At 43.3% G+C, this 11,777-nt stretch overlaps 1 protein-coding gene across 2 annotated transcripts; it reads right to left on the reverse strand.

Moving 5' to 3' along the window:
- Positions 1-3,958: 3,958 nt before the first annotated feature.
- On the reverse strand, positions 3,959-10,337 carry LOC120655720 (54S ribosomal protein L10, mitochondrial-like). 2 transcript variants are annotated; one of them, XM_039933680.1, is made up of 4 exons: positions 9,863-10,337; positions 7,932-8,015; positions 7,762-7,851; positions 3,959-4,512 (listed from the first exon to the last, which is right to left on the reverse strand). In XM_039933680.1, the coding sequence occupies exons 2-4, from the start codon at positions 7,944-7,946 to the stop codon at positions 4,234-4,236; spliced, it is 384 nt and encodes a 127-aa protein (XP_039789614.1). In that variant the 5' UTR covers positions 7,947-8,015; positions 9,863-10,337; the 3' UTR covers positions 3,959-4,233. The 2 variants fall into 2 exon arrangements, with proteins under 2 accessions (XP_039789614.1, XP_039789615.1); XM_039933681.1 differs by lacking the exon at positions 9,863-10,337 and adding an exon at positions 8,393-8,558.
- Positions 10,338-11,777: the final 1,440 nt, after the last annotated feature.

Genomic DNA, 11,777 nt, shown 5'->3' on the forward strand with positions numbered 1-11,777 from the left:
GTACCAAGAAATGTCATGTGGTGGGCATTGGAGAAGCACAAAGTCCCAACTAAGTACATTACCCTCATTAAGGATATGTACAAGGATGCGACAAAGTTTGTCTGGACATGTGATGGCAACACCACTGACTTTTCTATTAACATAGGCCTACACCAGGGGTCAGTATTGAGCCCTTATTTATTTGCTTTAGTGATGGATGAGGTCACAAGGGATATACAAGGTGAGATCCCTTGGTGTATGCTCTTTGCACACAAGGAGGGATAGAGTTTGGAACGAAGTTATTCGGGATAGGGTCGGGGTGGCACCAATTGAGGAGAAACTTCCCAGCATCGGTTGAGATGGTTTGGACATGTCCAACGAAGGCCTCCTGAGGCGCCGGTGCGTAACGGGGTTCTTGAGCGGGTCGATAATGTAAAGAGGGGTAGAGATAGACCTAAATTGACGTGGGATGAGTCGGTTAAGAGAGACCTTAAGGATTGGAATATCTCTAAAGAGATAGCTTTGGATAGGAGCGCTTGGAGACTAGCTATCAATGTGCATGAACCTTGAACTTATTTCTTTTGGGTTTCATCTCTAGCCTACCCCAACTTGCTTGGGAAAAAAGGCTATGTTGTTGTTGTTGTTGTTGTTGTTGTTGGTTGGTTAGTTGGTTTACGAAACTCGATGCAAAACGGGCCGAACTAGTGCAAAAGTTCGTGTCACGAAGTCGCGTCGGAATTTTTCACAACGAACGCAGCCGATCCACCGCATTGGACCCTAAACTCTTGTTTTGGCACGTTTTGTACTATTCGGGTGCATTTAGGACCATTTGGTTTCCTTACGAAACTCGGTGCAAAACGGGCCGAACTAGTGCAAAAGTTCGTTCCACGAAGTCGCGTCGAAATTTTTCACAATGAACACACCCAATCTACCCCATTGGACCCTAAACTCATGTTTTGGTGCATTTCGTACTATCTGGATGCATTTGGGACCATTTGGTTAGCTTACAAAACTCGGTGCAAAACGGACCGAACTAGTGCAAAAGTTCGTTCCATGAAGTTGCATCGTAATATTTCACAAGAAACGCACCCAATCCACCCCATTTGGACCCTAAACTAATGTTTTGATGCGTTTCATACTATCTTAGTGCATTTGGGATCGTTTGGTTGGCTTACGAAACTCGGTGCAAAAGTTCGTGCCATGAAGTCGCGTAGGAATTTTTTGCAACGAACGCATCCGATCCACCCATTGGATTTTAAACTCATGTTTTGGTGCGTTTTGTACTATTTGGGTGCATTTGGGACCGTTTAGTTGGCTTACGAAACTCGGTGCAAAAGAGGCCGAACTAGTGCAAAAGTTCGTGCCACGAAGTCGCATCAGAATTTTTCGCAACGAACACACCCGATCAACCCCATTGGACCCTAAACTCATGTTTTGATGCGTTTCGTACTATTTGGGTATATTTGGGACGTTTGGTTGGCTTACGAAACTCGATGCAAAACGGGCCGAACTAGTGCAAAAGTTCGTGCCACGAAGTCGCGTCGGAATTTTTCGCTACGAACGCACCCGATCCATCAATTGGATTTTAAACTCATGTTTTGGCGTATTTCATACTATTTTGGTGCAATTGGGGAGCGTTTAGTTGGCTTACGAAACTCGGTGCAAAAGGGGCCGAACTAGTGCAAAAGTTCGTTCCACGAAGTCGCATTAGAATATTTCGCAACGAACACACCCGAACCACCCCATTGGACCCTAAACTCATGTTTTGAAGCGTTTTGTACTATTTGGGTGCATTTGGGATCATTTGGTTCCCTTACGAAACTCGGTGCAAAATGGGCCGAACTGGTGCAAAAGTTCGTGCCACGAAGTCGTGTCGGAATTCTCCGCAACGAACGTACCCCATCCATCTCATTGAATCCTAAACTCATGTTTTGGTGCGTTTTGTACTATATGTGTGCATCGCAACGAACGCACCTGATCCCAGGGTTTCATTTACCGACTGGACCGGCCAAACCGCCGGGGTCCGGTACCGGTATACCGGTCCGATTTGGCCGGAAACCGGTCGGTACCGGTCGAATTCAAATTTGAATTCAAAAAACTCAGTTCAACCGGTTTGTACCGGTATACCGGCCGGTTTGACCGGTTTGAATTCAAATCCAAATTCAAAATCGCATGTGTAACCGGTTTGGAACTATACCGGCCGGTTTGACCGGTTTACCGGCCGGTTTGACCGGTTTACCAAGTGGGCCTTAATGGGCCGTCTCATTTTTTTTCTTTTCCTTTTGGTTTAACTTTGAATGCCCAAAAAGTATGTTAAACGAATGAATTTTTGAGAAAATTTGACACCATTAGATTCGTCGCACCTTGAAGTATTTTTAGAAATTTTTTGGGAATTTTTCATTTTTTTGAATTCAAATTCAAATTTTGAATTTGGGCCGGTTTGGTACCGGCCCAAACCGGAACCGGAACCGGACCGGACCGGTTTGACCGGTAACCGGTCAAACCGGATCGGTTCCCACCGATTTTGTAAACCCTACCTGATCCACCCCATTGGACCCTAAACTAATGTTTTGGCGTGTTTCGTACTATTTGGATGCATTTAGGACCATTTGGTTAGATCAGATTCGTCTTAACTTTTAAGCATAAATAGCACCACGCGTGTTGCAGCTAACTTGTTTTTTCACCCTCCGTCTACAAAATAGCTCCATCTACAAAATAATGCAACTCTCATTTACCGAGTAGTGAAACTAGACCAAAATTATACAATAAATTATGAACATTTATGTCTTTAAATAGATTTAGTATGAAGCTATACTTCATGACTAATTTAATTATATTTATTTTATATAAAAATTTTAGTAGTATTTTATATAAATTTAGTTAAATTTGAAATTATTTGACTTATCGGAAAACAAGAGTTCCATTCTTTTGTGGACGGAAGGGTAGATGTGTGAAGCATGGGACCGGGTCTTCTCTCTATCAGAAGGCGTTTCTCTCGTGCGTAATAAGGTAACTTAAACGCAAATGGAATTAGATTGCAGTGTATTTGGCACTGGAATGGGTGATTACCCTCTTTGTTTGGTTGCAGTTTGGTAACGTAATCAGATTATGGGTGTGTGTTACATCTGATGACGGTGGGGAATAGGGGTAACAAGCTTTGCGTATATATTATCAAGGTAAGGGATTCTACTACAGTGTCAATTGATTACAAACCACCACAACCAAACATATGTAATGAAATTTATTGCCTTCCGTAATCCGATTTCGTTACATTTGAACCAACCAAACACCTTCTCAGTTCGAGGTGGCAAACCAGCGAGCAACGCCACATGTTTCAGATACATAATTCAGACAACACGCCTAAGGAACAGATGCACGATCGACATTGGTCAGATCTCAAGCATTTGAGCAACACTACATTACGAGTAGATTGTGAATAAACGAAATCAGAAATGGAGCCTAAGTAAAACACCCGGATTTTTATTCGTGTGCTAAGTGATCCGTGGAATCATGGTTCAACAGGTTTCTCGGATGGTGCCTGGCACTGCACTAAAGTGAGATCTTGAGGCAGACAACTATGGGGATCACTTGCTCACTGACTGTTACAGTCTTCCAGATTGAGAAGCTTGAGCTCCCATTTTTAGCGAAAAGGTTCTGAGGAATGAGAAATCCGGATCAGACATACATCTGAGCAGACTTTTGTCATTTGGTGATGCAGAATTCGATGACCTGCAAAGAATCGAGTACCCAAGGTTGGGAGAGAACAATGTACAGACGGTACGAATGGATGACTGCGGTTGTCCATCTGCTTTACTGAACGTAGAAGCCTAGAAGGGGTCACCGCAGTGGTGCTACGACAGACATCGCAGCCAGAGTGAAATAAACATCCCAAAAACTACCTTTTTATCGCGTGGCTCAGCTCTAGGGCACATCCTCACAGGCGTGAGGCGTCCTAGCACAACCCAGGATTTCAGGTGTGTGTTAACAATAACACCAAACGTGAGTGTATTCAGAAAGATGGCATTCATCAGTCCAAACGACAATCTAAAGTTCAGATAGAGACTACACGCAAGGGGGCTCATCCCACAAGGAATGGATCTTTGATTTATTACAGTCCATCCCTTGCCGAAAAAAAAGAAGGTATAAACTCCATTCTTATACATGCCCTGCTAAAGGTAATTGTGACACACATTCAGTGGGGCATGTTTTCTTTGTTGTGCAAAACAGAAAATGTGCCTCCAACGTGCTGTCATCTTATGCAGTCACACGAGCAGCGTCTCGCTTCACTGCGAACTCCAACTCCTCTGCCGTGAAGGGAAGTGGCTTTGTTGGTGCAGGCAGGCGGCCAATGCTATCAACCTTATCTTTCTGCTTGGGTGGAGGCCGTGCCGCCTTTGGCAGAAGGCGACCCTTCTTCTCAAACAACTCGGGTTTAAGGAGCGCCCGAAATCCAAGCTTGTTGTAATACACCAGTCTTGCTGTTCCACCAGCTGCCTCAACGGCAGCTTTTGCCCTTGCAGTCGCCCTTGATGCCTGAAATTTTCAGCATGTGTACTCTGTTTATGAACGGGTTTTGGAATTCAGGAATCAATATGTAAAATAGCACCGTATGCCACAGAAGAGCAGAATTAGGGCACTGAAGTATCAAACTCATCCACACTCCACGGCCGAACTGATTTAATCTAGCGAGTATTTTTACCACTATAATCAGAGAAAAACTCTATCATACAGAAGACAACTTAAGGACCCATCTTGTTGCTTTTTGGCCACCTACATAATCCCATCTGGAACCATTTTGCATTAGTTGGGTTTATACCAAATGATGCTGATAAAAGATAAGTAGATAACTATTGTTTACAAGGTGAATTCAATCTAGTTCTCTACCAAGAAACCACTCATCAATAGCAAGCACAGTTGCAAGCAAAGGAACAAATGTTCATGCTTGAAGTTTGTGCCATTCCATGCAGCAACAAAAAATAATAAAAAATAAAATAAAATTGCAGGTACTGTCCAAATGTTCCCTTTGAATTTGAAGAAAGAGTGCATGTCACTTGCACGCTCATGGGGTTGAAAGGAAATTGGACTCCCTGATCACCTTCAGGAAAAAGCCATTTTCTGTACTCAGCATGAATGCAGGCTAGTGGATCATATGGAGAACCATATGAGGATCTATTTAACACAGAAATTTCATCTTGACGTCCAATCTCATGCTTCAAGCTTGTGGAAGCAGGACATCTCTAATGATCTAAAACCGGTGAAATTTTCGAGCAAAGATTGTGCCACGTCACCCCTTATTATGGTCCGTTGGATCTCCGGTGATTGAATCGTATAAGTCGCTGCTCCTAGCAGATGGTATGTCTTCCGTAGGCCTCCACAGCCTTCCAGCCTCTTCATCTTCTGTGCTGACCATTCTGTTTCCAACCAGCGCAGCTCGTGCCTGGCGTCGCTCACCCTTCTTCCTTCCAAAACTCAAGCAGTCCTCAGCTTGACCAGCAAGCGTGAAGAAAAAAGAATCCCCTTAGCAAAACATGATCTGTTCTGTGAGCGTCTGGTGATCTCCATTGCCGCCATCCTTCTTCGTCCCCTATCCCGTAGCGCGCTGCCGCAGCCGCCGCGGTCAGCTAGTAGTAAGCTTGCATGCCCCTCGCGGCAGCCTGTGCGCTCGCAGCCTCGCTACCGCGCCGCCCCCGATCCGTGCGGCACCCGCACGCCGCGCGTGCTTCCCAGCACTCTGGCCATGGTCAAAGCCGGCCACAATTTGGTCGCAGAGGCTAACCCGCCTCGCCGCGTGGCTGCCGCTCAAGGCGTCCCCGTGCGCTGCTCGGGGCGCGTCCGCATGTGCGATGCTTGAGCGCCGCTGGGTCAGATCAAAACCGCAAGAAGGGGCCCCTGCTATGCGCTCAAGCGCCTCATCGCGCGAGCGCGCCGCGCCGTTGCTAGTTTGCCACTGCCATTTGCTACGCATCGTGCCAGTGATGTGAATCGACTTCAGTCAGAGCCCATTGACTTCATTGTGCATTTACTTATGCTTTGTTTGTGTGAAAGTGAATTAATTACTTAATGGTTCTTCTACTGCTCTAAAAATGTTGAAACCGCTTTTGTTAGATTCCTGGTTCAATGCTCTTTCTACCTTATAAGCACTACATATATGATTTTGTTTAATTTGCAGCACTCATCTTTTGAGTCCCAGCTACCAGACGATATCCAATATATGGAAATGGATATCAACAACATTGGGTATGCCTAAACAAATCTACATATCTCAATGATCACAAATATGAAATGGAAAGCATTATAATTCGTAGAACTTTGAATCTTACATTCATTTTCAGGACATGGTGTGAGAATGACAACACAAACAGAAGGAATTTTGAAGACTTTTGAGGATAATCATCAGATACAATATCTTTGCCCTAACTTATTTCTATGCATTGAACTATAGAAAATATCAAACCATATACCACTCATTATTTGTCTATTTACCCATAGGATTCCAATGATGATATCGATGATGACAACAACCCTTTGAAACAAACTAAAAGAACACGCTCACAAGGGAAGAACAAGCAGCAAGGTATGCATATTCATCTAATCTGTCCACCAGCTAGCCTAGATATTATCACTGGTATATGAAAGATATGACATAATTTATCCATATTCTAAACTCAAAACATTAGATTGACTACTTCAATTTTTTTTCTTCCAAATGCTTTTCACGATATATCATGCTTCAGAATCTAAAAACAACAGATGGACTGGGTTGCTTTTGGACAGAAACTACCAGCTATGTGTACATATGAACAAATATGAACTATCTTTTGTTGTATATAGCAGCTACTAAAAAGAATGGTCACAGCAGAACATCAGAACTAGTACTGCCACACCTAAATGATCACACTTTTGCTGTATATATATATATTACATCTTGTCAAGAATCTTACCGCTTGAGAAACTAATATCCGCAGAGTGAAAAAAGGTGGATCTTTTGATGTAAATAGTCCCTAAGGGATCAATTTCCACCTTCACTCTAAAATCTGAGACGATGTAGATCCACGATTGTATATTTTCCTTAAACTTTCATTCTCAGACGAGTGACTATGCTTATCTTACCAATTCTCAGACGAGTGACTATGCTTGTCTTATCAGTTCGTAACCCATCCATTTTACTACTGCTTTGTTTCTCTCATTGGTCGCCAAATGTGGAAATCATGTTTTCTAACATGACAAACAGTCACTACACATTTTCTCATCCAAAATTGAGCACTCAATTTCACCTTGCAATATGTTTTTTAGTACTCTAGTGGATGCTGGAAAAGTAATCTTAAAAAAGAAATAAGACCTCTTTGTAACAAAAACATAGTGCATTAGCAACTTCAAATCCAATTAAAGATTAGATATAAATAACCAGTAGACAATAAATTTGTATGATCCATGAGAAGATGGACAGACACTGGCCCAACTCAGTTACAGCGCGGCAAAGCCGTGCCAAAGTTTCTAGTAATCTTTCTATATAGAAAGCCAGGCATTCATTTTGAACTTCGACGACAAGCATCGCATTCTGGATGAGATGGCGTGAAAGGAAATAAGAAATACTCCCTCTGTTCCAAATTGTAAGTCGTTTTGGCATATTTAGAAACATAGTTTTTAGTATATATCTAGACATAATGTATATCTCAGTACATACTCCTAACTATGTATCTAAATATGTCAAAATGACCTACAGTTTGGAATGGAGGGAGTACAAGAGTAAATTTCACTCCTGAGATTTTTTAAGGAGTTTACCTCAAGGTGAATAGGCCATTTGATTTCTTCTGCTCCACGGCCCATTAAACGGATACCATCCTTTATTTGCTTCCCAATCGCACCTGTTTCCTGGCAAAGTAGGATACAGATGCTCATGCCATTCAAAAAACTCATAAGCATACGATGTTCAAAGAAATAATTCTTAGTACCTTCAGTGTCTTCATCGTGATCAGTTCAGAGGAGTCAATTTTTCCAGCATTGATGAGCTTTGCAATTTTCCCCAGTCCACAGGGCTGACCAGAAGGAACAGTAATAAAATCAAATATTGTCATACAAGCCATTGCCGATAAAGGTTCAAGTCATGCATGAGCATGGATCAGAAATATTACACAATTTCCTCAATAAAATCATATCATAAACAGTAGAAACAGTTTTAGAAGGCAGTACTGATTTGCGGATGGCTAACATCAATGTAGGAGAAAATTGTCAGCTACATGATTCTAGGTTTTCCTTAATGTTATCCTTTTAAAACTCCTTTACATTGAGTATACCTCTTGAAGGGGATGGGAGTGTTAAGGATAGTAGTGTGTAATGTCTGTCAATGGTTTTGTTGTATTGTAGATTTAATCAAAGGGTTTATTTAGCCAATTTCATAATCTATACATGTCACCTTTAAACTTTACTGCCATCGTCTTTGTTGACAATGTTTGTCCTCAAAAATTCAAATAGCTTCTCACTATTTTCCATCACCTCCATATACACCACTTCCCTCATAGCACCACTCAGATGCTTCCACATGGAACAACTGATACTGCGGTAACACAAAAGGTGCCAAACAACAGAACAACTCTGACTGTTAACATCTATTGGATCCACATATAAGGCAAGTTATGCTGAAGGGAACTAATGTAGTTTTGGTCGTTACCCTCAGCCAGATGTATGCAAACAATAGAATGAGGCTAAAAATGTCTACATGTTTTCACAACCCCATTAATTTACCCCTTCTCATTTCGCAATCCTATGACCACCATGTAAAGCAAGCTAATGTATCAAGAAGTTCAATTGTGCAGATGCAGACGCATAGAGATGTAACCATGCTTCTTCTTCCATCATTTCCCCTTTTCTTCACCACAAGGCCCAGAGCACATTCTACCTCAAAACTAACCTAGAGCACCCGTTCAATAATCCAACCACCTAGACAGGTCCCACGATCATGTTAAACACATTATAAATCCTGGTGCTGCACTGACAACTAGCAAATTCATTAATGCAGTTAACTAATTTTAATGACATCATTCCAATAAAAAACATGGTTTGCAAACTGCAGATGTTAGCATTATGAATGTACACGATATCTACAAAATGTAGTATTCATTTGGGGAGAAAAAGTTAAGGCCCTACAACAATGTGCTTATTCAAGTATATTGTCCAATGTATTTGAAACCAAACTAAGGAAGAACAACCAAAAGTACAGCATTTTTTAATTATTTCAGCTTCGGTAGGTTTGGTTGGCCTTTTCTCCACCTCATCTCTGCAAAGTCTCATGCCACAAGATTGTGCAGCAGATACATCATCGTGGCAAGGCCTAGGCAATGTAAATGAAAAAGTAATCTTCTGCTGTGTGCTGCTTCTGTTAAGCTTATTCTGATTTGTGGGACTAAGTCTACTAAAACCATAGAACATAAAATGGCTCATGGCAGGTCAGATAGCACCATCCCATCGCGTGATGCAAACATAGTTCTAGATGAGTTGAGCAACAATTCGAAAGATAACACAAACCTTATACTGTAGCATAAGGTATAAGAGAAGTGAAACATGTTCACTCAGTGCACAGAACACAGGTTGACCCCCTTATGTGCGATCCAAATTTTTGCCATAGAAGCAGAACTTTCAATCAAGTATCATTTCTAGAGATAACTAGGTCCATTGATGTTCTTACAGACTGCGGACTGATATTAGACTATATGAAACCAACTGAATGGAAATGCTGCTATGTCATAAATGGCCGAGGAGGAGCGGGTACGACATTTGTCAAACACCTGAAGCGCACCACGCTATACTACGCCGTCAGCAGCATAGATGCGTGGAGGGAGGGGAAATGAAAGCGGGAAATTAACCAAGAGACGCTGCTGGAACCGACCTGGAATGTGAGGGAGAAGCGGTTCTTGAATCCGCGTCGGGGCAGGCGGCGGCGGAGCGGGGTCTGTCCGCCCTCGAAGCCTAACCTGGAGGTGCCACGCGCCTTCTGTCCCTTGTGCCCGCGGCCGGCCGTCTTGCCCTTGCCGGAGCCGATCCCGCGTCCCTTGCGCGTCTTCTGCTTCGTCGCTCCCGGGTTGTCCCGCAGGTCGTTGAGCCGCAGCAAGGAGCCCACCGTCCGGAGGGGCTTCGCCGCGGCCGCCGCTGCCTGGGTGGCGTAGGAGGACGTGGAGGCGAGCCATGGCGGTGCGAGGGGAAGCGGCGGCGGTGGGGCCAGAAGCGGCTGTGGGTGGCATCGCCGGGCGGCGGCGGCGGCGGCGTTGCGGAGGAGGAGGTGGGAGGCGCGGCGCCAAATGCCTGGCTGTGTTGCGGGCTGCCTCCCTCTCCGGTTCGGGTGGGCCGGGGTTTGGCGTCTCGCGTCTCGCGGTAAGTCTTTGTTTAGTTGCATTTAAAATTTCAAAATTTTACAAGATTTATAGTCATTGAATTTTTGAACACATACATGAAATATTTACTATAGCTAAGCAAAATAACTAATTACACAGTTTGTCTATAATTTGTGAGACGAATCTTTTGAGTCTAATTAACCCATGATCGGATAATAATTACCAAATATAAACGAAAGTGTTACAGTACCAAAATTCTAAAAAAATTTACAACTAAACAAGGGCCAAGTGGAAATGGGCAGATGCTAGTGTCACACCACACGAGCTCATCTCTAATTTTCTTGCCAAGTTCATTGTGAATTTCTAATGGCAAGTTTGCACATCAGTGCAAAGACATACACAATCCAACTATTCTTTGATGCACAAGTAGTTAGCCATCACTCTCTTTTCAAAAATGATCTCCGATCCATACACAACGATGAGTTGCTTATACTATATGCCAAGATCAACAAGATCAAAATCTCCCATGCTCAAGTTTTGGTTAAGCAATGGCTTTCAAAATTTAAGATGACAGGTCCTATTGAGTGTATTTCTCTGGTTACTCGTATCGCTACACGTGTCGGTGTCTTAGAGGGGAATTCTATTCCTTTCATTGAAGGTGACCGAACGTATATCAACGAGAATTATTTGACTCAAGGTCATACACTCAAGAAAGGTCCGGATGACTCTTTGATTTTCTTCTTCATGAGTTATACAAATGATATTTCGCTACCCAATACAGAATTCCATTTGTATAATTGTCGTTCGCTGACTATTTCCTTCATTCCACAAGAAGGGGGCCGTAGGCATATCACTTCTGGTTTGCCTGGCAGGATGACAAGAAGCAGGGCTAGAAGAGAGGTGGAACCGACACCACCACCTCAGCAGCCTCAGTCCTCATATCAACATGAGGTGGGTGGTTCATCTTGGCACAACGCTAGCACTGAGGAGTTGGCGCGGCAGGCTCCAAGCCGCTAGTCCACCAGCTCTAGCTCCAGTGGAGCCCCGAGCCTCGCTAGACGAACGGCCTCGTCCCGCGGGTTCGACGTCATTACCCAGCATCAAGGTGAGCTACGGGTACGGAGCAACAAAACTCAAGATATGCTGCACCAACACATCAAGACATCCCAAACATAGCAGCGTCACAGTGGCGAAAGACTCCACGACATGGAGCAAAGACAGCTGCAGCACTAGGAGTGGAGGGCCTACTGCTGTTGGTCGGGTTTCAACCCCGACCAACAGTAGTAAGGCTGAAGCGCTTGGGGGAGGACCCCCACGAGAAGTTACTTGTATCATATATCTTTATCGCTTTCTAAATCTTGAATGAAACCAAATCAAAATTTGCAAAATCTTGAAAATCCATAAAATTTGCAAAATCCATAAAAACCTTAAAAAATTGCATAACTAAAAACCAATAAAAATTTACAAAATTTA

Source organism: Panicum virgatum, chromosome 1N, assembly GCF_016808335.1.
Source record: "Panicum virgatum strain AP13 chromosome 1N, P.virgatum_v5, whole genome shotgun sequence".
Taxonomy (NCBI): Eukaryota; Viridiplantae; Streptophyta; class Magnoliopsida; order Poales; family Poaceae; genus Panicum; species Panicum virgatum.